The following is a 25,504-nucleotide window of genomic DNA, read 5'->3' as shown; positions in this document are numbered from 1 at the left end:
GGCAAATAGATGGGGAAAATGTGAAAACAGTGACAGAGTTCATTTTCTTGGGCTCCAAAATAATTGCAGACAGTGACTGTGGCCATGAGTTTAAAAGACACTTGCTCCTTGGAAGAAAAGTTATGACAAACCTAGACAGCATAATCAAAAGCAGAGACATTACTTTGCCAAGAAAGGTCCATACAGTCAAAGCTATGGTTTTTCCAGTAGTCAGGTACAGATGTGAGAGCTGGACTATAAAGAATGCTAAGTGCCAAAGAACTGATTATTTGAATTACGGTGATAGAGAAGACTCTGAAGAGTCCCTCGGACAGCAAAAAAATCAAACCTAAAGGAAATCAACCCTGAATATTCACTGGAAGGACTGATGCTGAAGCTGACATTCTCCAATATTCTGGCCACCTGATACCAAGGGTCGACTCACTGGAAAAGACCCTGCAGCTGGGAAAGCTTGAAGGCAGGTGGAGAATCAGGCGATAGAAGATGAGATGGTTGGATGGCATCACTGATTCAATGGACATAAGTTTGAGCAAATTCTGGGAGATAGTGAAGGACAGGGAAGTCTGGCGTGGTGCAGTCCATGGGGTTGCAAAGAGTCAGACATGACTTAGCGACTGAACAACAGCAATACAAAAGATGAGTCTTGTACTACCCAAGACTAACAATGGGGTCATGTCAAAAGGATACAGGGAACAATATAAAAGCCTCCCACTGGCCTAAAAGGAAGACTATCATCAAAAATAATGACGATGGCAATGGATTAAAACACTCCAAATATCAAAATCAATTCATTTATAATAATATTAAAACAGAAAACCTCATTAGTTACCACTGGAGGATACTATGACACCAACTTGTTATTCTGAAAATTAATGCATACAGGGAAAAAATCAAACAGTGAAGTAAAAACTGCTGGAATCTTCCTCTCTTGATCTTTTTGCCAAGAGTACGAGAAGAGAGGAGGGTGGAAACTAAGAGTTTTTAGAAACTTCCAAGCTTTAATTGAGAAGTCTGGAATTAGGTAAACAGATCTGCCTGGTGTCAAGGAATCAAGCTTTGGGTGGGGGGGTAGAGTTGAATTCAAGGCCCATGGCAAGGTAAGTCTCAACTCAAAGATGGAAAGGAAAGAGACAACTGTCAGCTCTACAAAATCTTCTAAGCAGAGGCAGTAAAACATAGAGATTAAGAACTTGGTCTGTAGGAGTCAGAATCCTCGGGCTTGAATAATCTAGGGTCTGTGACTTGCTAGCTGTGTGACTTTGGAAAGCTTCTTAAACCTTGCCAGAGGTGTCTCAGTTTCTTTTCTGTAAAATGTGGATCAGATTCCCTTCTTCAAGGAATTGTTGTGAGAATCAAAGAGTTAACAGATTACCTATAAATAACATGGAGCTCTAGCTTCCTCATGGTCTGTATTAGAATGAAACAGCTTTCAGTTCAGTTCAGTCGCTCAGTTGTGTCCGACTCTCTGCGACCCCATGAATCACAGCACGCCAGGCCTCCCTGTCCATCACCAACTCCCGGAGTTCACTCAAACTCATGTCCACAGAGTCGGTGATGCCATCCAGCCATCTCATTCTCGGTCATCCCCTTCTCCTCCTGCCCCCAACCTTTCCCAGCATCAGAGTCTTTTCCAGCTTTACAAACTGACAATATTGTTGACTGTCTTTTTCTAACTTAAAAAATTCCACTAGCAACAAGGAAGACAGTCAGTCTGGTGGCAGAGTAAGATAATAACAGACTTCATAGAGGAGGCAAGTTCCAATGTATGACTATCAGTTAGACAAGTGAAAGCAGAAGAGGGCATAAGCAGAAGAAACAATTGGTATATAATGTCTTCACTTTGGTGCTGCTGCTAAGTCACTTCAGTCGTGTCCGACTCTGTGCGACCCCACAGATGGCAGCCCACCAGGCTCCCCCATCCCTGGGATTCTCCAGGCACGAACACTGGAGTGGGTTGCCATTTGGTGCTAGAAACCTCTAACTTAGGTTTTCCTCAAAACAATCTCATTCGCTTTTAAAATAGCCAATATAGTTCACTAAGCTTCAGCAAGACTATTGAGTTACCAACAAATATCTGCAGATAAATCAATTTATGTCCTACCCTTCTATATGTAAAACAGTGACGGTCGGCCCAAAATTTTTTTCCTGCAAAATGTTCTCAAGGAGGCTTGCTGGTTACTCACGAGAAATAAATGCAACCACTCTTTCAGTCACTAAGTTGTGCCTGACTCTTTATGACCCCATTGACTGCAGCAAACCAGGCTCCTCTGTACTCTACTATCTCCCAGAATTCGCTCAAATTCATGTCCACTGAGTCAGCGATGCTATCTAACCATCTCATACTCTGCTGCCCCCTTCTTTTGCCTTCAATCTCTCCCAGCATCAGAGCCTTTTCCAGTGAGTTGGCTGTTATCAGGTTACCAAAGTATTGGAGTTTCAGTTTTGGAAACTGTCTTTCCAATGAATATTCAAGGTTGATTTCCTTCAGAATTGACTGGTTTGACCTCCGTGCTGTCCAAGGTACTCTCAAAGAGTCTTCTACAGCACCACAATTTGAAAGCATCAATTCTTGTCATAGCTTTCCTTCCAAGGAGCATGTGTCTTGTACTGTCAGGGCTGCAGGCAGCATCTGCAGTGATTTTAGAGCCCAAGAAAATAAAAAATGTCATTGCTTCTACTTTTTTCCCTTCCATTTGCCATGAAGTGAAAGGATGGATGCCACGATCTTAATTTTTTTAATGCTGAGTTTCAAGCCAGCTTTTTCACTCTCCTTTCACCCTCATCAAGAGGTTCTTTAGTTGCTCTTCACTTTCTGCCATTAGACTGGTATCATCTGCATATCTGAGGTTGTTTATATTTCTCCTGGCAATCTTGATTCCAGCTTGTGATTCATCCAACCTGGCATTTCTCATGATATACTCTGCCTATAAGTTTAAACAAGCAGTGACAATACCTTCTTGTCGAACTCCTTTCCCAATTTGGAATCAGTTTGTTGTTTCATGTCCAGTTCTAACTGTTATTTATTGACCTGCATACAGGTTTCTAAGAAGGCAGCTAAGGTGGTCTGGTATTCCCATCTCTTTAAGAATTTTCCATAATTTGTTGTGATTCACAGTCAAAGGCTTTAGCACAGTCAATGAAGCAGAGTTGATGTTTTTCTGGCTTTAAAAAGTGAAAGTGAAGTCACTCAGCTGTGTCCGACTCTTTGCAACCCCATGGTTCCTCCATCCATGGAATTATCCAGGCAAGAGTACTGGAGTGGGTTGCCATTTCCTTCTCCAAGGGATCTTCCCCACCCAGGGATCAAACCCGGGTCTCCCAAATTGCAAGCAGATGCTTTTACCGTCTAAGCCACCAGGGAAGTTCTTTGGCTGCACCTAAATATCGCATTTTGGACTCTTTTGTTGACTATGGGGGCTACTCCATTTCTTCTAAGGGATTCTTGCCCAGAGGAGTAGATATAATGGTCATCTTCATTATATTTGCCCCTTCCTGTCCATTTTAGTTCACTAATTCCCAAGATGTTGCTGTTCAATCTTGCCATCTCCTGCTTGACCACGTGCAAGTTACCTTGATTCATGGATCTAACATCCCCCAGTTCCTATGCAATATTGTTATTTATAGGATCAGAGTTTACTTTCAGCACCAGACACATTCACAACTGAGCATCATTTCTGCTTTGGCCCAACCACCTCACTCTTTGTGGAGCTATTAGTAATTGTCTTCCACTCTTCCCCAGTAGCATACTGGACACCTTCCAAGCTGGGAGGGCTCATCTTCCAGTAGTCATATCTTTTTGCCTTTTCATATTGCTTATGGGGTTCCTGATACAAGAATACTGGAGTCAGTTGCCATTTCCTCTTCGAGTGGAGCATGATTTGTCAGAACTCTTAACTACGACCCATCCATCCTGGGTGCCCCTGCATTGCATGGCTTGTAGCTTCACTGAGTTACGCAAGACCTTCGTCATGACAAGGCTCTAAGATTCATTAAGGGGAAATTTAACCACACATGGGCATTATTACCAAGAAAGGTAACATGCTTTTCTTTGCTATAGTCTTCCAAAATTTAGAAACAATCTTAAGAATTTATTTTTAATCAGAGATTATTCTAGAGCAGGAAACAGGAACTATCATATTAAATCTCATTTCTTCACATGTTAACCAACACTCTGGCATAGAGAGAGAAGGGCTGATTGAGAGTTCAGTGAGGGTCTCTATGGACACAGATTAATCTTTAGAGGCAGAAATGTCAAGTTCCAGATCCATAAAGAGATCTACAAAGTAAAGCCAACTTTGCGTTTGTTTAGTTGCTAAGTCATGTCTGACTCTTCTGTGACTCCAAGGACTATAGCCAGATAGGCTCCTTTGTCACTGGAATTTTTCAGGCAAGAACACTGGAGTAGGTTGCCATTTCCTCCTCCAGGGGAACTTCCCAGTCCAGGGATAGAAGCTGCGTTTTGTGTCTCCTGCACTGACAAGCAGGTTCTTTACCTCTGGGCCACCTGGGAAGCCCCTATCTGAAGAAACCTATACCAAATATCATACTTAATGGTGAAAAGCTTTAAAAAAAAATAACAAACCTTTTCTTTGAGATTTTAAGAAAAGGATGGTCTATTATCAATACTTACATTCAACACTGTACTGGAGGCTCTAATCAGCACAGTAAAACAAGAAATACACAAAAACTAACTATATTTCTATCCTAGTCACAAACAGAAATGAAATTTCAAATGATGCCATTTATAATAGCATCAAAAAATATAAAATACCTAGGCTGTAAATCTAATAAAGACATAAGATCTCTACAGAAAAATTTTAATATACTTATTTAATAAACTATTTTCTAAGATAAATTGAAAAAGATTTCAGTAAATGGAGACGTATACTATGCTAGTAGATTGGAATAGTTATTATTACGATCTACAGATTTAATAAAATTTCATTCAACATCCCAAGCTGAAGCTCCAATACTTTGGCCAAAGAACGGACTCATTAGAAAAGACCCTGATGCTGGGAAAGACTGAAGGCTGGAGGAGAAGGGGATGACAGAGGACGAGATGGTTGGGTCATATCACCGACTCAATGGAAAGGAGTTTGAGCAAGCTCCAGGAGACGGGGAAGGACAGGGAAGCCTGGTGTACTGCAGTCCATGGGGTTGCAAAGAGTCTGACACGACTGAGTGACTTAACAACATCCCAACTCTGTGTGTGTATAACCTGACAAGCAAATTCTAAAATGTGCATGGAAATGCAAAAGAACAAAAACAGCACAAGTATTTAAGAAAAATAAGATGACTTAACCTACCATATTCATTTTAAAGCTGTAGTAATTAAGATATGTTTTACTGGCTCCCAAGTAGACAAACAGACCAAAGGAATTGAATGGAGAATCCTACAATATAATCATAAACATATGGATATTTAACCTATTAGTGGCACTGCAGAGCTGTGAGGAAAATACAGTTTTCAATGAACAATGTTGGAACAATTAAATGTCTATGTGGGAGTCAATGCCAGAGACCTGGGTTCTATCCCTGGGTTGGGAGGATCCCCTGGAGGAGGGCATGCAACCCACTTCAGTATTCTTGCCTGGAAAATCTCCCTGGACAGACGAGCCTGGCAGGCTACAATCCATGGGGTTGCAAAGACTCAGACACAACTGAGAGACTAAGCACGAGAATGATAGAAAAAACTTTTGCAGGAAGAAGCAACAGATTTAAGCAGATGTTTATTTATTTTTCTTTTATAAAATTTATTTAACTGGAGGTTAACTGCTTTACAGGCTTCCCTGGTGGCTCAGAGGTTAAAGCATCTGCCTGCAATGTGGGAGACCTGGGTTTGATCCCTGGGTCTGGAAGATCTCCAGGAGAAGGAAATCAACCCACTCCAGTATTCTTGCCTGGGGAATCCCATGGACGGAGGAGCCTGGTGGGCTACAGTCCACGGGGTCGCAAAGAGTTGGACACGACTGAGCAACTTCACTTCACTAACTGCTTTATGATGTTGTCCTGGTTTCTGCCATACATCAACATATTTTTTTAACTAGGAGAAATTCATACACATTTAAAGAAGATAAACATAAGAACAAAGCCTTTTAAAAAAGGAGACTGTAAGCCAGACATATTTTCAAAATAAAAAGTAATGAAGTGAAATGTAAAAAAAAATTTTTTTAATTTTTCGTATGTATTTTAATTTTTATTAAGAAAAAGATAGACATGTTTTGGGTCAGAAAAGAAAAGTGACTTACCCAAGTTCACATATCCAGTCAGTGATGGATCTGAATCTCAACCTTACTACTTTTCCAAAGACAGACTTCCCATTACATCTAACTATCTCCTATGGGGGTGGGGTACAGAAAGAGAAGCATGGTACATATAAAAACTGAGCCTCAGTGCTGCCACTGCCTTTAAAAAAGAAGAAAAAAAAAAACACCACCAAAGAAACAACTAGAGTCACAACAAAACCTGTATAACTAGATGTATTCTTACCATGCTGTGAGTGAGCACTAAATACCTTCGTATTAGCAACACGGTCTACCTTAACATGGTTAAACGCAGACTGAACACTGTTAGCAAAATGCCTCTCACTCTCATGCGTCCACTCAGCCCTGCTGCTACACAAATACCTCCCCCAACCTCACGAAGAGCATTTTACCCATTCCAGTGGCTCACGTTACGTAAATTACATTTGGAAACTGATTTTTATCAAAACCTGCTTTTCAGACTGTGATGAAGGCCAGATTTAGGAAATGGAGAGTACAGCTGCTCACTAGACTGTGATCAGCTGCACAGACTAAGTACTGACTGCACTCAGTTTTATAGGTTATCACTATCTGAAATGCAGGCTTCAGGTGGTGTGGCAAAAATGAAATTGGGAACAGGTACCCTCAAAATTTAATTTGTGAATATACAATTTAAACAGAAATAAGTAAAAATCATAGGATTTCTCCTCTACTCAAATACTCTGCCTCCTCTACACAAACCACTACAAAAATCCATCTGAGGCCACAGATGTAGCTTCAAAAAGGACATTTCTAAAAAGTGACATCAGTTGAACGAAAACAAGTGAGCAATTTACAAGATTTGTATTAACTGAATGTTTGAGAATTATCCTTCTAGGTCACTGAACAAAAGATGCGGGAAGGCCTGGAAACAGATGAAATGGTTCACAAATTACAATTAACTGAATGCCACAGAACACAATTTAGGGAAATATTACCCCATCACTCAACAGGTAGGGGGTAAGAACATGAAATTTTAGACCAAAGTCCCTAGTTCCAACCAGTGTCTTATATGTAGCAATCTTTGAGCTAGGAATCAAGTCTCCATTTGCAGTGAAAACAGTTTTCATGTTCATGCAAATTTAGGTTTTCCATTTGGAGGAAAAAAGCCTAGCTAGAGCTAGGTTTGTCCTATTTGGATTGTTAAAGGGACTTTTCTTTAAGGATTCCTTGTTTATTCAGGAAAAAAGAGACTGAGCCTGAGGCATCTTCTCTGAGGGGGGAAAACATAGATAGATAGATATTTCATTAATAGACAACTCTGATCCACGCATTATAGCGCTAAGCAGGTAAGTAATTTTTAAATTGGGAAGTATAAAGTAGACCCTGATTCACTATTCAATTATCATTACTTCTTGCTTCAAATCATTTCTTGATATTTATTCACTAAATAAATATTTGAGAACTCCTCTCTTCCTCTGAACTGTGAATTCCAAAAAGACGGCCTTGTTTGAGAAAAGCAGAAGCTGCCATTGCTCATCTATGTGACAGTGGTGGTGACGAGGGCCGGACATGAAGTGAAGCAGAGGTGTTATACCACATGGATTCATAAGGGTTGGGAGTAGTTACTACGGCTCCTGATGCTTAAATATGGCTCCCTGTAATAAAAATAGATTAATCTTGGGAACTTTCTGGCAGTTCAGAGATTAGGATTTGGCGCTTTCACTGCAGGGGCCCAGGTTCAATCCCTGATTGGGAAATGAAGATCCTACCAGCTGTGTGGAACAGCCGGAAAAAAAAAGGCAAACATAACCATCCCCCCAAACCAAAATAGACAAGCAAACAAAAAACACCATTGTCATCTTAATCAAGCTGTGGACACTGCCCAACCTGAACCAGCCTGCTCCCTCCCTATTTCTAAGAAGAGTTTTGAGCCTTCAGAGTTTAATATCCCTAGTTTACAAAACTGACTTACACAGTACATGATTTCTACTGCCCTTACCACACTGCTCATCTGCCTTCTCCTCTGGACATGTTCCTGCCTGTAAGGGTCACATGAAAATATGATGCTCACAACAACTTAGTGTGGCTTGACGAGTACATAAGAGAAGGGGTCTCTTTTCCCTACTCCCTTTTGTATACTTTTTTTGGCTGTGCCGCACAGCTTGTGGGATCTTAGTTCCCTGACCAGGGATTGAACCTGGGCCCAAGGCAGTGATGGTGTAGAGTCTTAACCAGTGGATATGTATACTATGTTTTTAATGAGTACAAATTGGGTTTGTCACCTTTAGGGTGGCTGTAATGTATTTTATAACAGTATATATTACATCACTGCAAAAGATAATGGGTTAATATTATTGATCATTATAGTTCTGAGTACATAGTAACTCAAATCTTTCAGTTTTTTTTTTTCATGTTTTGCTGGTAAGCTGCCTCATTCACATCCTGTAAATTGGGACTTGGTGCCAAATAAAAGACTGTTTATTGCCTTGTCTGAGCCACCCTGATGTTCCCGCCTATTAAGATGATATGAGCTTTCCCTCCTAGTTATATTTTATAATTTTCCCAATTTTATTAAGACATAATTGACATACAGTATACCTAAAACTAATATAACACTGTAAAATAAACTATACTTCAATATAAAGTAAAAGAATTTTTTAAAGACTCTTTTTCTACTCATTAAAGAAATACAACAGACCCCATTTCTGTTTGGAACATTCCCCCAGAGCACAAATGTATAACTTATTAGAACCATTTAACCAAGGCTTCTCCCTCTGAGGTGTCTAGCAAGTTGTAACAAATTTAAGTATGGTTATGGCATGCTCTCCCTAAATTTCAGAAGCAGTAATGTCCAGGCCTCCAGCTCTGGGGTGGACCCATGCCCTTTTCTAGCAAAGTACATTAATCTCTTCAACATATTTGCAAGAGGAACACTGAAGGGAATGTGAAGAGTGTTCTCGTCTGCTCATCAAGTGTAGCGATATCCATTCACAGACCAAGGCTCTCTCTAGGGTTTCTCTTGCATCTAAAATCAAGCAATATTTCTGTATTATGTGGGCCTTGTATCACCCGGGTCCCTGTCAGGTAGTTTTATACTCTCATACTTTTGCTTACACTGGTCCTTCTGCCTGGGAGTCCCCTTTCCCAGTTCACCAGCCTGACAAACGCTGACCAAGTTGTCATAATGCCTTTCTGGCTGAAGTCTAACCTGGTAGTCCAAACAGAAATGAGTACTCTTGGACTTCCCTGATGGTCCAGTCGTTAAGGCTCAGCACTTGCACTGCAAGGAGCATGGGTTTGGTCCCTGGTGGGCAAAGTTCCGTGTGCTGCATGGTGTGGCCAAAAAGGACGGGGAAAGAGCACTCTGTCCTCTGTGCCTTCCAGGAGTGCTGGGACTGTGCCTCACTTTGTTGCACCTGGGCTTCCCTGGTGGCTCAGCTGGCAAAGAATCTGCCTGCAATGCAGGAGACTCCGGTTCGATTCCTAGGTCAGGAAGACCCGGTGGAGAAGGGATAGGCTACCCATTCCAGTATCCTTGGGCTTCCCTTGTGGCTCAGCTGGTTAAGAATCCGCCTACAATGTGGGAGACCTGGGTTCAATCCCTCGGTTGGGAAGATCCCTTGGAGAAGGGAATGGTTACCCACTATTCTGGCCTGGAGAATTCCATGGACTGTATAGCCCGTGGGGTCACAAAGAGTGGGACATGACTGAGTGACTTTCACTTCCACTTTTTTTGTACTTACCTATCTCACTCTGCTAGACTGTAAGCTCCACCAAGAAGAGAGAGAATCTTTATTTTTCTGTATCCTTAAATACACAGCTCAATAACTAAACATAAGGAAACCACTAGTGAATGTCAGCTGAATGAATGGCACAGCTTCTCTACTTGCAAATCCAAGTGCACAGTTTATAAGAACTATAGTTGACTAACTGGTGAGCCACCCCAAAAACCTTATGCCAATGCTCAAAGCTCAGTACTTAGCTACCAAGGTTGCTGCCCAGTTCTAAGGTCCTGGTGAAAGAGAGACAAAGGAGCATGCTTTAAGTAAAACCACATGTGAAAACGTAGTTGCCACACTGCCTTACCAAAAGGCTACTTTCACCAGAATTCCGACCAGATTTACCATGCAGGGCCAGAACACAGACATTTTGCATTATGAAATTCACATTCTAACTACCAAAAAGTCTTTTGTAACTACTTTCAAAAAACTGTGCAGAAAAAGTGCTAGAGTCTCTCTGCACTCATTATTAAGACCATAAATTATGAAACTTAAATTATGTACATGAGCATTCTTTCACAGTTACACTCACATGATTTTACTAATGTAGCCATCAGAACCGCAAGGTTCTGCTTCCCTAAGGCCCTGGATCAGTACTTTCATAAAACTAACACTCCTTCTCCACCACTCCCCAAGACTCCCTAGACATTCATCATTCTCTTCCTTTGGTAAGACTACTGGTTGGTGGAAAAAAAGAATTAAGAAACTAGTTCAAATATTTTTCAGCATATGACATATGATGATCTTTCCCTACTAAAGCATATTCTACGGTTGGTAGTTTTTCTTTGGTATCAGATTGGTAACCCTTATGGCAAGTGTTTTAGTGTATATGACTCAAAGGTGTGTGAGGACAAGAGCAGAGGTGCTGTGGGAGAATTAATTTCCATACATTCAAAAGGGACCTAGAATCCTAACAGAACAACGTGATGGTCAGTTTCTTAAAGTACCATTTAAATATGTGATATGGTTAAAACAATTGCATGGACTATACCTAAAGACGAGGAAAGAAATTAATTGTAGCACACCATCACCAAACCCTTCTCCTGCCCCGTCAATACAAGACATGAGGGAGGTAGATTTTCTTGTTGGCAGCAATCACAACTATCTCGTGGCACACTTTAAAAACCATGAATGAGTTTTTCACACACTTGTGAGTGTGTGCATGTATACATATTCTTATAATAGTAACAACAGCCAAGACTTCATGACCAGCAGCTACTGGGTGCCAAGACTTTCATTTACACACTTCTCATTTGCATAGACTCAAGTATATGTGTTTAGGGATTAAACAGCCACTGGGATGGTATTTCTATCTTTCTTTTTAAAGGTCCAAAACATGCATTTGCTGTAGAGCAGTTAGTTAATAAACTTACTCTTTACCGTCTGAGCCACCAGGGAAATCCTAAATTAAATATATCTGACATTTAAAAAGTTATCCATAACTTATCAGCTCCTTTGAAAAGCAAAGTTAGGTTGCTACACTCATCATATCCACTTGCTGATATCCACTTTTTACTTCATGGAAGTAAAAAGTTTTGCTCACAAGGAACAGAATGCTAACAGAGAAACAGAAAAAACATTCAATCTCTCTCCACATTTTTACCAACTGCATTCCAGGACCTGAATTTTATTAAAAAATAGAAAAGTATTTGAATATTCTACTTTTCAACCATACATGTGTAACAGCAAAAACGCTTCAAGAAATGACTAGTCAAAAAACTAAAGAATGTAAGGCCCCAAAGTGCAAATAAAACTTACTGCCAGTTTTGAGTAATGTTTTGGCAGCCAAATGTTCTTCCTCTCCCAGCAACTGCCCTCAAAACCTGTTTTTTCCACTTAAATGTTAAGTATTTTATACAGGCTTAAAGGTTGCTTTCCATTTACGTGCGTGTATGCGTGCTAACTCATTTCAGTTGTGTCCCAACTCCTTGAGACCCTATGGTCTCAAAGCCTGCAAGGCTCCTCTGTTCATGGGATTCTCCAGGCAAGAGTATTAGAGTGGGTTGCCATGACCTCCTCCAAGGGCTCTTCCCATCCCAGGGATCAAACCTGCGTCTTTTATGTCTCCTGCATTGGCAGGCAGGTTCTTTACCACTAACACCCCCTGGGAAGCCCTATTTCAAAATATAGGTTGTATTCCCACTGCTCTGTATTGATACATTCTGAGTCTACCTTATACCCAATATTCTGTACCTCCACACACACTGGAGATGGGAATACCTGACCTGCCTCTGACCTGCCTCTTGAGAAACCTATATGCAGGTCAGGAAGCAACAGTTAGAACTGGACATGGAACAACAGACTGGTTCCAAACAGGAAAAGGAGTACGTCAAGGCTGTATATTGTCACCCTGCTTATTTAACTTATATGCAGAGTACATCATGAGAAATGTTGGGCTGGAGGAAGCACAAGCTGGAATCAAGATTGCCAAGAGATATCAATAAGCTCAGATATGCAGATGACACCACTCTTACAGCAGAAAGTGAAGAAGAACTAAAGAGTTTCTTGATGAAAGTGAAAGAGGAGAGTGAAAAAGTTGGCTTAAAGCTCAACATTCAGAAAACTAAGATCATGGCATCTGGACCCATCACTTCATGGCAAATAGATGGAGAAACAGTGGAAACAGTGGCGGACTTTATTTTTCAGGGCTCCAAAATCCCTGCAGATGCTGACTGCAACCATGAAATTAAAAGACGCTTACTTCTTGGAAGGAAAGTTATGACCAACCTAGACAGCATATTAAAAAGCAGAGACATTATTGGTCAACAAAGATCCAATCTAGTCAAGGCTACAGTTTTTCCAGTGGTCATGTGCGGATGTGAGAGATGGACTATAAAGAAAGCTGAGCGCAGAAGAATTGATGTTTTTGAATTGTGGTGTTGGAGAAGACTCTTGAGAGTCCCTTGGACTGCAAGGAGATCCAACCAGTCCATCCTAAAGGAGATCAGTCCTGGGTGTTCATTGGTAGGACTGATATTGAAGCTGAAACTCCAATACTTTGCCCACCTGATGCAAAGAACTGACTCATTTAAAAGACTCTGATGCTGGGAAAGATTGAGGGCAGAAGAAGGGGACGACAGAGGATGAGATGGTTGGATGGCATCACCAACTCAATGGACATGGGTTTGGGTGGACTCCGGGAGTTGGTGATGGACAGGGAGGCCTGGCATGCTGCAGTTCATGGGGTCGCAAAGAGTCAGACACAACTGAGCAATGAACTGAACTGAACACACTGGTAACCACTAATTTGTTATCCGGAACTGTGAGTCTGCTTCTTGTTGTATTTTTTAGATAAGTGATATCATATAGTATTTCTTTGTCTGACTTATCTAGCATAATGCCCACCAAGTCCAATCATGTTGCTGCAAATGGCAAAATTTCTTCCCCTGTTATGACTGAGTAGTATTCCACCATGTTTATCAAAAACTCTAAGTGAGGGATTTTCCTGGTAGTCCAGTGGTTAAGAGTCTGCACTTCCACTGCAGGGGGCAAGTGCTCAATTCCTGGTCAAAGAACTAAGATCCCACATGCCATGTGACCAAAAAATATATAAATAAATAAAAATAAAAACTCTGATAAAGATAATATCTGCTAAATAACATTAAAATTATTTTTCCCTCTTTGTAGCTGAAAAAGGGGAGCTGCAGTTCAAGTAAGGAATTATGTCTGATTCACCTGTGTTCCCAGGGCTCAATGAATGTTGGCTACATAAACTATAATTTTAAATTCAGAGATAAGAAAATGAATCACTGATATAACCTCTCAACTACAAGGCAGAGAGACTGAAGACTCCAAAGTTAAACAGGGCAATGATAAGCATGTTAATAATATTCCTAACTTTATTACCTCACCAAGTATGGCCATGGCAATCATCTTGGCAACTATTTATCTCCCAAAACACATGAAAGAAAATAAGACTAACATGATTATCCTTCCTTTCCTAATAATAACTTAATCTGTTTGCTCACTCAGAAGCCATCCCTTCTCCCCAACAAAATAACTGTTAAAACAACAACAACAAACTTCTCCTTAGGGGAAAAAGCTTCGAATTCTGCAGAGGGGCCCTTACTAACCATTTTTATTAGCTCTGTAATTGGATATGAGCACAGCAGCTGGATGTAGGAGAAAACTCAGTAGCTTGTCTCACTGGTTGTACAGAATTTTCCAAAGGGTCCTCCCCGATTGTTCCCTACTGAATGGAGGCACTCCCTGAGGACTTTTCTGACTAGAATAGAAACAGCACCAGCCACAGCCTCACCCAAGAATCCTCTCCTTTGTAATCTCCCTAAATTCACTACTATTTAAAACTCATTTCAATGTCAAGGCATGTTAAGCATGTGTTGGGCACTGTGACAGAGGTTCTCTTATTCAATTCCTATAACAACCCTGTGAAGATTGGTATTACCATCCACTGTTATACACATGAGGAAATTAAGGCTCACAGAGGTCAAGTGACTTGGCCAAGTGACAGAGCAGGCTGCTGAGGTTCTTAACCCAACACTGGGAAGTCTGTAGCAAACCAATGGATGCAGTCAAGTTTTTATGAGCCATCTGGGCAGCACAGGACAAGCCCTTACCATCCAGGCTAAGGGATCTGCTCAGAGGCCATGGAAGCAACAGCAGGTTTTTTGTTCTTTCGTTTTTTGTTTTTGTTTTGGTTTGGTTTCAACGGCTAAAAATCCTATACGAATTCTGATTGGCCCCAATGACAATTCACCAAGGCCCACCAGTCAGTTGACTCCTGACCTTCCATGCTTCTCATCCTAATTAATGCAAGGTCCTTGGATCACAGTGTGAGCATCAAGACCCTGTTAAGAGTTAGCAATGACCTTTACAACTATCAGGCTTTTCAAAATATGTAAAACAGCTATGCATTGAGAACGCCCCCCAAACCCTCAACCTTGAAATATGAGTAGATGCATTTTTCCTAATTATGGTGTTTTTAACCAAGTCTTTGAGACATGACTTTTAACATAACTAAAAAATATCTGAGAAACAGCTTGTTTTTCAAATGTCTAAGCAAACCACTGAGGCATGCAAAAAGATTCTTACAAATGGACTAATTTTCTTGGCTTGGAAAGAGACTCAGTAGCAGAGGACACAAAAAGAATGATCTGAAAAAATTTTGGGGGAAGGGAGAATGTTTGGCTTTCATACTTGTGCCTCTGATATCCTTTTGTTCTGCCACTTCATTGTATTAAGGATGCTAAATCAAACATGATTGCAGTGATGTTTGTGTGTGAAAATGACAAAAGCGATGGCCTAAAATCCCAACCTCATCTTGAACCCTGAAGACTTTTATGGCTTTTCCTTCACTAGGCCCTCCCCCTAAAGCACATTAAAGACCACATTGTTCAAAGGGTCATGGTAGGTTTCATACCCCATTTTAATACAAGTAAATGTAACTGAACTTCCAGATTTTGTTAGTAATATTTGTATCTCTCTGGAAAATACCCACTAAAAGAATTGATCCCTTCTGCAAGTCCAAATTACAATGCATCAGAAAGGCAAAAACAATGTTATCAAGATTTGTGATGATTAAATTTTCTTTCATCTATCATTTCCCCCAGAAAAGGTGTACAGGTCAGAGATGTGTTAAGAACACCCAAACGATCTTTTGAAGTGTTGATATATTCTCTCAAGGCTCAAAACTGTCCAGGAGAATATGTCAGGTCTCAATTAAAGAAGCATAAAATAAACTTGGGGCTCTTTTCAAATACAGGTCTTCCCCCTCCCCTTATTTCATTTGTATATTTGCAAGTCACATTACGGACCCCCAGTTAGTTTATGTATTTATTCCTGGGAGATTTTTAACTGGAAGAAGGACGTTAGAAGTTCTTTATGATTCCATTTTCCACAGTTGTTACCATCAGTTGTCAACAATAATTTGGGAGTTTAGCAGAAGAGAAGCAGCAAAGACTCCATTACTCTTTCCAACTGCCATAAAGAATTTGCATCATAAAAATACCTACTGAATTACTGTGTTGGTCCTCTGAAAAAGGATACAGTAAAACAGGAATGTTACAGTTGGGATTGGAAAACGGGAATTCAAAAAATGAAAATCTGGGCTGAAGTAAAAGAACAAATTTGGTAGTGCTTTTAAAATCATAACTTCATTAGCAGAATTAGATCACTTTCCCAAGTATTTCAGGTATTTCTGTTTAACATCCATATAACGTGCATTAGGACGTAGCATATCACAACTTCAGTGTATTTTAAAGTAAAACCTATGATTTTAGTAGATTTTGTGGTTACAAATCTGGTTTTAATGATCTCAAAATAACACTTAAGAGCATCTGTTTAGCTCAGTTGAAGTTTCAAGAGCCAATACCAGCTGTTGGGGAGGGGGACGGGATTCCACACATGTGTTATTCAAATCCTAGCCAAATTTTTTTTTAATTCTTTTAATGATGTCTCCAATATCAATAAGGTAAAACAAACGTTAGACTAAAACAGAAAAAAAAAAGAAGAGGGGAAAAAAATAGACTACTTACTCAAAGCTTTGACGCACGTGACTAAGACCAAAATGATCACCCTTTCCAATTCAATACAGTATTAGCATACGGACAAAAGGCTTTATTTAAAAATCAATTTGGAGTTATTTCTAGTGGGGGTTGCCTGATCCCAGCAAGTTGAGGAATGAGAATATTTCCAACATTAAAAGGGCACTCAAGTACTTTTCCTCTTTTAAACAGCAATCTTATTTTCACAGGGAATTCATTCAGTGGCATTGTTTTGGTTTTTAGGTGTCTGTCTTCCCAAGCAGGGGCCGTGCAAAAGGGCTACATCTATCTTGAAGTGTGCACAATGGCCTCTCTGCGGCTTGCTCTCTGTTATTGATCCTTACAGATGCTCCAAGGCCCTTCCCCCACCCACCTTTCTCCAAATCCCAACCCCCCATTCTGAAAGATAGCTTAAGAAATAAGACTTCCTGCCTAGCGACTGGCGGGGCTGAAAGACCAGATTGTATGACTCCACAGATCAGGCCTGCCACAGTGAAAGCTTGAATAGAGTTAACCCTCTGTGAACTAAAACAAAACATTTGTATGCCCAGCTGTGACAAAGGTTAATTTAAATGGACAAGGGCCCAATATCTAAAACCAGGCAATGCTTTTTTTACAGTAGCATTTTCACTGATTTCTTTTTGCTTTTCAAGCCTTTCAAAGACCTCCTTCATAGGGATATTCATTATGCCTTATTAGAATTTTGTATGGATGATTCAGGTGACATTTTAAAAATTCACTTGTTTTTATAAAAGTACTTGTTTTAGTACCGTAGTTATTTTCTGCCATTGAACAGCCAAGAAAAATTGAAGTTTCAATATTTAATTAATATTAATTACTGAGAGAGAACTTTCTGTTCAAACATTTTTTCTCTTTCAGAATGGGTGGACTATATATCACTAACAGATTAAAACTGGTAGAAAAATATCCAAATCCTTCAGATCTATTCCCTCCAAACTCATATAACTATTGCTCTGGTATCTCTGCTTACCCATAAGTTACTCCAAGGATTTAAAGCAAATCTTACTTTGTAAACTACTCCCTCTGGAAAAGCTAGTATATCCAGATTAGTTTAACAAAGAATTTCTGTACCTACTGGGGGAAAGAGAGGAAGTTGTTCAAGATAAAAAAATATCAGATCGTGCATGTAATTGATAATTTCTATAAACTTTATTGTTTCCGCCAACTTATAATAAAAACCAATGAAGCAATGCTGGTAAAGTGCTGGGGGAGAATTTATAAGGGAGCATTACAATAAAGTATTACTATAAAGAAGAATTTTGCTGTGAGAGAAGTTCCCATTTCTCCAGTGTGTGCATTCTCAGAGTAAGAATTAAACTGCAAAGCTGCCTATGGCAGATGTTAGGCATGCTGCAAGTGGGTGGGAAGCTTTGCTAAGAAAGCATTTCATAGATGAATGTCATTCCTAGAAATATTCCAAGTGCCTCAAAGAATCTGAAACTCTTTTGGCTATAACTCAGCAATGCGTATGAGAAACCAAACTTTTGGTAAAGTCTTAGGTTCTATATAAACACAGCGAACAAATACACAAATCTTTAATGCTAAGATTCATTTTCTAGTTGTTTCTTTAGCTGCCTATGTCTTTTCTGGCCCAAATAATAAAGTTGTGGCACACTGGGGTTTCTCACACAAGAGCCTATTCCAAACATACAAATTCAACACTACTTGCTATTAATGAGAGAGAGCAAGAGGGATTGAGAGAGAGAGAGAGACAGAATATATCCATTTTAAAATCAGTCCACTTAAAAAGAAATTAGCAATGGCTTAGTCTTATACCATAAAGTATCTAAGTTCCCCCAAAGGAAATGAGGTTGCCTTATCAAGGCCTCAAGACCCCAATACTATCTATAATTAACAGTACTAAATAAGGCTTTGGCAGATGGTGAACTGGATTAGGGAATTTAAAATATAAACAAAGTCTGTCAAGAAGTAAACAGAACAATTTTTTAAAATGTAAACTTTACCTAAGAACTGTGTCGTTTAAGATTTTTTTTCAAGTCACTACAAAATTACAATCCATTTTTTCTTTCCTTTCTTCTGCTCATTAAAAAAAATCATCAATCACAATAACCAACTTACTACAGTTCTCTCTTGCTTTTCTCTATTTCAAAACATTTACAGTCAGTTGCTATTTACATAAAAACTTGTTGGCTGAATTCTGCCAAGACACACACAAAAAAGAACTGGACTGCCTCTCTCTTCCCTCAAGGCTACTATCTGCTCTAAACCTTCAAAGAAAATTTCTAAACCTTAGATTTGAGCCCAGACAGAAACAGTCCGCTCCCTTACCTTCCCATGTCTCCATTTCATGCTTCTCGGAGTCTGTTGGGAAGTTCTATTGCAGCCATGAAGAAAAGGAGATTACAAGACAAGTCCAGCCTGATGACCACTCTTCCGACACTTGGCCAATTTCTCTCGCTTAGCCCGAACTACAACAGTCATCCTCACAGGTCAGTTTACAAGCCAGTCATGTGATTAGAAAGTTCAGGCGCTAAGGTCACAACGTGTAAGGAGTTCATTTATTACCAAAGGTTATCTAAGTGGAACTGATAGACTTATTTTCTTTAGTTAACAATACTGCCTACCATGTCTCTGAAAACTATTACGGAAACATTTAGTAGGAAATACTCCTCCAGTCTTTTTTAAAGCTGAGATCCTTAACTTAAAAGGCAATATTCTAGAAGGACTTGGTTTTCATTTAAAAGAGTTCCAGTATGTAGGGGTTTTTCTCTCCTTTCTTTCAAGAGTTATTTTATATTATATTCTTTTGTAATTTGAATTAAAAGTTTAGAGTTAGAACCTTTGGGAGAAGAAAAAGAAAAAAACAAAGACTCTGTGTTACGCATGTGCTGGGAGGGGTAGGAGTGGCATCCCCTGCTTTTTGTCATTATAATAAACAATGACAAGGCAAATTCTTCTGAGAAAATTAAAATGTGAAGTTCTGAGTTATTTGCAGGGTTCACTTTAATTCTTGCCCTTAATTTTCATGCTGTGGCTATACACACTAGTTTGAAATAATGTGGAGAGAGGGAACTAGGTCTGCAAAATCCTTTTGGAAAGTAAAGGTTAGAAATTTCATCCCCCATCCCTAGTCAAGAGTGTAAATCTTTAAAGTAAGCTTCTTGCTTCATTCCTGTAATACTCCTAAGACATTAAGCAATCATTATGCTATGCCTCCTTGATTTATGAACCATACCAGTAACACATGGCAGAGCGCATCATACCAGGTGTGTGGATACTTGCTCAAACACTGCCACAGATCTGCAGAGGCTGGCAAATCGGAGCCATATGCTAATGACACATGATGTCAAACATTCAGCTATCCATTCAGATATCAGAACACAACATCAGGGCAAGTTCCACTGAGAAGGTGGGATGATCAAAGAGAGACCAGTTGCCAGGAATAAATGCTTCTTAACTTTGCAGTGTTTCATCCTATAATCTCCCTCAATGTCTAGGATAGCCTTGGAAATAACTTAAAGGGTAGGCACGTTTTACAGCAGTATTCCATAAAAAAAAGGAGACTTTTCTTGGGGGTGGGAGTGGAATATGTCACTGGCAGCCATATAATTGAATGGCAAATATTGCTACCACTATCACTAGAGGGATTTCCCAACCAAGAGAGAGAACACTAAGTTACCTTACAATGTAGGGCCTACAGGGAAAGTGACCAATGATTTAGAGGAGAAAACGTTATAATTTGTCTGCCTAAAAACAAATTTTCTGCCACTGCCATCACACACCTCATTCCAACACAAACCAGCTTTCCCATTCCTATTCCCACTCAGACAAGAGATTAATAAAGTGTAGTAAACCTCTGCTTTACTGCAACAACTTTTGGAGGAAAATATAAAATGGGGAGCTATTGGTCAACCTACTAATATCAGGACTGAAGCAGCATTCTTGATTTTAAAGGGTGTGAAAGTCAGTTACTCAGTTGTGTTCGACTCTTAGCCACCCCATGGATTGTATCCCACCAAGTTCCTCTGTCCATGAAATGCTCCAGGCAAGAATACTGGAATGGGTTGCCATTTCCTTCTTCAGGGGATCTTTCTGACCCAGGGACTGAACGCGGTAGTGGGTCTCAGTAATAATCCTTGATGTTACCATAAGCCTGAGAACAAATCTTTAACATAGTTTAAGGCAGGTAAGTTTTATCTTTAGATACAGAGTCATATTTCTTCAATATCTGCAGTCCCACAAGTTTTTTGAGAGCCCTTTTTAAGTTCTACTGGGAGGAAAAGGCAGAGAACATGAACATGCACCTTAGTCACCATGCGAATGCAAAAGACAAACCTTAAATCTAAACTCGAGCTCCCAAGATAGTTAAAACAAGTATAGTCAAGAAAAATCATTTAAATAGATTAAAAGGATTCATGGAATTTATCAGTGGGAAGGAGAGAAAAGAGTAAGAAATCAGCAACATTTTCTACTTGTTAATACTAGCTTTGTAACGTAGAAAAAAACTCTACATCCAACCAACACCTGCAATATTTGCATACTGCATATCTAACAGAATTCAAAAGCTGAGTTCAAATTATGAACAGCAGAACCTCAGTTAACCTTGGAAGAAACTGGTTCACTTTCATTTTAAAGATGGGGAAACTGAGGCCCAAGAAAAGGAAAAAAGCAAGTCATCAGACCACTTGAGAAGAAATCCAAATATCCTAGGTCCCTCATTTCCTCCATAATGCCACATATCTTGGAAAGGAAACAACAAAGCCTCTTTTTAGATGCCACTATTCAACATTATTTTCATGTTTGTTTATTCAAATGGCAACTTTCAAAGAAGACGGCAGATTTCTAAGCTGAAGGGGGTAATCAAGATGTATTATGTTCAGTCCTTCAGAGTAAAACAAAAGATAGCAATTCTAGTGGCTACACAATCACTGGAATCATCTCAGCCTTATTTGCCTTCAAGAAGTTTCAATGATAGTCTGATGCAAAGTGAAAGCCATGTGACTACTGATAGAGGGACTAGTTAGAATACCTCTATCCATTTCAGAAAAACAGAATTATGCAGAAAATATATTAAATTTCTTTTTAACCTTGAAAAACCACAAAAAACCAAAAGCCCAAGGTCTCCAGTTTTCATCTGTCAGATGCTTGATTGCAGACATTCCTTATGGCAAGGACAGGAGTTTAATTCAACTAAACATGAATAAGGAAACACAGCCAAATGAAGACCATCCTAACTGAGACTAACAAGCAAAGCTCTCAAATTCAGGAAAACAACAGGAGCAACCAAACACATACTTAAGTATGATTTCTACTTTTGCCATCTATTCCTGGAGTTGGAAACAGTCCATAGTTCAGGGGAAAAAACCCAAAAATAATCCAGAGCCATAAACTAAAAATATTTTAGAAACTAAGGACTAAGGGTTTTCATCCAATCCTACAAACATTCATTGAGTGTCTCCTACGAACTAGGCACTATGCTGACTGAACTGACAGAAATGAGTATTATGAGATTCTTACCTTAGATCTACGTGTCAGGGAAATGGATGAAGGAAAATTGATTAAATTGGAGTGGCATGCTACAGAGAGGGAGCTGAACCTTGGTGTTCGACATGTAGACAGGCAGGAAAGGTATTTCAGGACTTGAAGGAATAAGAATCACAAAAGACTTTTTAATGCTTATGGTATAAAATCAGGAACTAAACCTATATGAAGAAGAGTAACATGACTGACTAGAGAAAAAGACTGAAGGGTGTAAGAATAATCTTGGACTTCCCAGGTGGTCCACTGGTTAAGAATCTGCCTGTCAATGCAGAGGACACGGGTTTGATCCCTGGTCCAGAAAGATTCCACATGCCTGGGGACAACTAAACCCATGTGGCCACAACTACTGAGCCTGAGTGCCTAGAGCCTGTACTCCACAACAAGAGAAGCCACCACAATGAGAAGCCTGCACACTGCAACTGGAGAGGAGCCCTCCCTCGCTGCCAGTAGAGAAAATCTACGAGAAGCAAAGAAGCCCTGGTAGTAATATTTTTAAAAAAAAATCAAGGGCAATTTTTAAAAAAGAACAGCCTTACAAGTATAAGCAAATGCAATGTGTGTACCTTGTATGTACTTTGACTGTGATTTGAACAAATCGATTGTAAAAAAACATTTCTGAAACAATCAAGTAAATTTAAATATGAGTCGCGTTTTTAATTAGATCAGTTTTCCATCCACAAATTGAAGACCGGGAAAGAGTGAGCCTTCCTTTAAAAAATCTCCATAATTCTCCATTCAGGATCTTGTACATAAATTTTTAAAGTATCACAGATCATAGTATGAATAAATCAGTCCCTTTGAAAAAGAAAAGAGAAGAAACAGATATACAACATACAAACATAAACACAGCCAACTATTCTGTCTCTTGAGAAGTCTAAACTAGTTGGGACTTATTCAACCAATATGGAATCTCTGCCTACCATCTTCACAATTACACCCAGAGTTTAATGCAAGTGAAATACTGCAGCTCTGAATATAACAACAACTCAAACTGCTGTGAAGCAACACATACAAATTAAGTAAAAAAGGTAACAGTGGTAAAAAGCAAGACTTGGGGGCTGGGCAAATGGCTAGATAGCCTTTCTTTTTCGTACCCCTAAAAAGGAAGACCACTTGAAACCCAGTAGTTTCTCGATAGACTCTGGCCTAGGCCCTGACTTCTCATTGTTGTTTCATTTGTCGATCCATGTATTTGCCTGATTGGATGGGAAAAAAACGGTCAGATGACACAGGAAGAGTTTTCTGCCTACGAGTATCTCACCTCTGTGTAAGTGAGGACTCTGGACAAAGGTATGCAAAATAAAAACTGTAGCATGAGCTGTGACTAGTCAACGGCTCCCAGGCTCCCTGTAACATAAAAATCCACAATCCTAATGCCCTTTACAATCTAGCCCCTGCTGATCTCTCCAGCTTCATTTACCACTACTCCCTACAAACACCCATCACTCCTGCCATACTAACCCACTTGTAGTGCAAATATGCTAAGCTATAACATTTGGAATAACTCCCCTTACTACTTTCTTATAGCTTCCACTAGCTCAATTTAAATATCAGCTCCACTGTGAGGTGTTCAAACACTCCATCCTCCCAGCCCTCAAACAGACAGAGTCAAATCATACTCTGCTGCCATGCTGCCTGGATCCCTGGGGCTTCCCTGGTGGCTCAGAGGATAAAGCGTCTCTGCCTGCAATGCCAGAGACCTGGGTTCTATCCCCGGGTCGGGAAGACCCCCTGGAGAAGGAAACGGCAACCCACTCCAGTACTTTTGCCTGGAAAATTCCATGGACGGAGGAGCCTGGTAGGCCACAGTCCATGGGACTGCAAAGTCGCACATGACTGGATCCTTAAAACATATCATGATAATACAAACTACCTACCGTTTTTACTTCACAGTTCTATGGGACTGGTCAAGAAGTTTGTTCGGGTTTTTCTGTAAGGTATTTCAGAAAAACACAAACTTCTTGGCCAACTCAATATCTTCCTTATTAGTCTGAATATAACCCCAAAGAATAAAGCTTTGGTAATTTAAGAGCACAGTCTTGTGTTGAGCATATATCATATAGCAGGCAATTAGAAGGTTTTTGGTATGTATGTTGTGTAGGTGAGCAGATGGTGTGCAGTTTTTTTTTTAATTAAACTTAAGAGTGCATTCACAGTCTACTTTCATTTTCACATTTTCTATCTCTTCCATCTTTCTTCAGAGATTTTGTTTTCCCCATAAACAAACTCCATTTCAAAGTTCCTATGTGACAGACCTTTTGTTTTAAATATGTTTTCTCATTTGTAAACCTGACACCTTATCTTCCAATAAAGAAGATTCAGTGCTGGTAAGAAAAGATTTCTGGCTAATATGTCCTATTTACTGAGTTCCTGTATTAGTATGGAAGGATATGTTGCTAATGATCTGCTGATTAACATACATAATATATACATGTATCTCCTAGATTCCAAACTATATAAAGGCAGGGACTGTGCCCCTTATTCTTGTTCACCATTGTATACCCAGTGCCTGACACAAAGCAGATGCTCAATGAACATTTTGTTGATTAGAGGAAGGAAGGAAAGGAGTTGCTTCAGAAAGCAGGAACACGGGAGACGGAAATAAAATCCTTCAGGAATACAAATATTCACAAAAAGATTGCCCTAGGCTATTCCTGCAAAGCCAAAACCAGTTCACCCAGCCTCAATTCCAACTCCAGTAAATCCTACCCATACACAGAGCTCTCCTCTAATTGAAGGACTGGGTGTAATAAATCTGAAAACCAACAGGACCGGTTGTAAACCGGACAAGTGGCAATCCTACCTACAACCAGTTCTGTCCTTTTTACTCTACTAGAGATTGAACCTGACTCTCTAAAGATAAGCACACAGAAAAGGGAAGGCAACAGGGTTTAATAATCTTACTTTGGGGTACAGTGTGGTTTCAGCTGGCAAAGGGACTGATTTCTATAAAATAAGATATAACACACATAATCATATGAGTCAACTACACATAGCAATTGAGCTCTATCCTGGGTCCTGGACTCATGGATTGCTCCCCTGAGCCTCACATCTTATTATCCAACTGCCTTCTGGGCATCTCCAAGATGCATTGATCGTATGTACCTCAGACATGTCCAAATATGTCTGCCCTTTGAAACCTGCTCCTCTTTCTCAGCTGCTTCCGTGTGAACAGCCTCAATAACCCAAGCCAAAACCTGGAACTCTGACTCCTTTCTCCCTTTTATCCCACTTACATTCAAAACCTATCATTCCTGTCTTTCCTGTCTCCTCAAAAGCTACTAAATCAGCCACTCTAACCAAACATGAAACAATCTGAATATCCTTTAAAAAGAATAAATACAATTAACTGAACAATGTCACCATTGAAGGATGGATGCCAGGGAACTAACAACTTTTTGAAAATGATTAAATACTAAAAAGGGAAAGAATCAAGTATTTACCCTGCTTTTCCTAAGTGAAATACAGCATAGGG

At 39.8% G+C, this 25,504-nt stretch overlaps 1 protein-coding gene across 3 annotated transcripts in view; it reads right to left on the bottom strand.

The window, feature by feature from the left end:
• Positions 1–25,504, bottom strand: part of NR6A1 (nuclear receptor subfamily 6 group A member 1) — a 232,995-nt gene that overhangs the window by 50,742 nt on the left and 156,749 nt on the right. Inside the window, exon 1 of one of the 3 annotated variants that reach the window (XM_055399849.2) lies at positions 18,817–22,265. The exons of the other annotated variants lie outside the window; for them this stretch is intronic. Coding sequence (XP_055255824.1) covers positions 18,817–18,832 — 16 coding nt within the window. The 5' untranslated portion in view covers positions 18,833–22,265. Of the gene's footprint in view, positions 1–18,816; positions 22,266–25,504 lie in introns of those variants that run through there. 3 annotated transcript variants of the gene reach the window in all.

The sequence above is a fragment of the Moschus berezovskii genome, chromosome 11, assembly GCF_049115385.1.
Source record: "Moschus berezovskii isolate FMDL1 chromosome 11, NW_MosBer_1.0, whole genome shotgun sequence".
Classification (NCBI taxonomy): domain Eukaryota; kingdom Metazoa; phylum Chordata; class Mammalia; order Artiodactyla; family Moschidae; genus Moschus; species Moschus berezovskii.
Note: the sequence above shows the minus strand (reverse complement) of the source record. Positions and strands in the feature narration are given on the sequence as shown.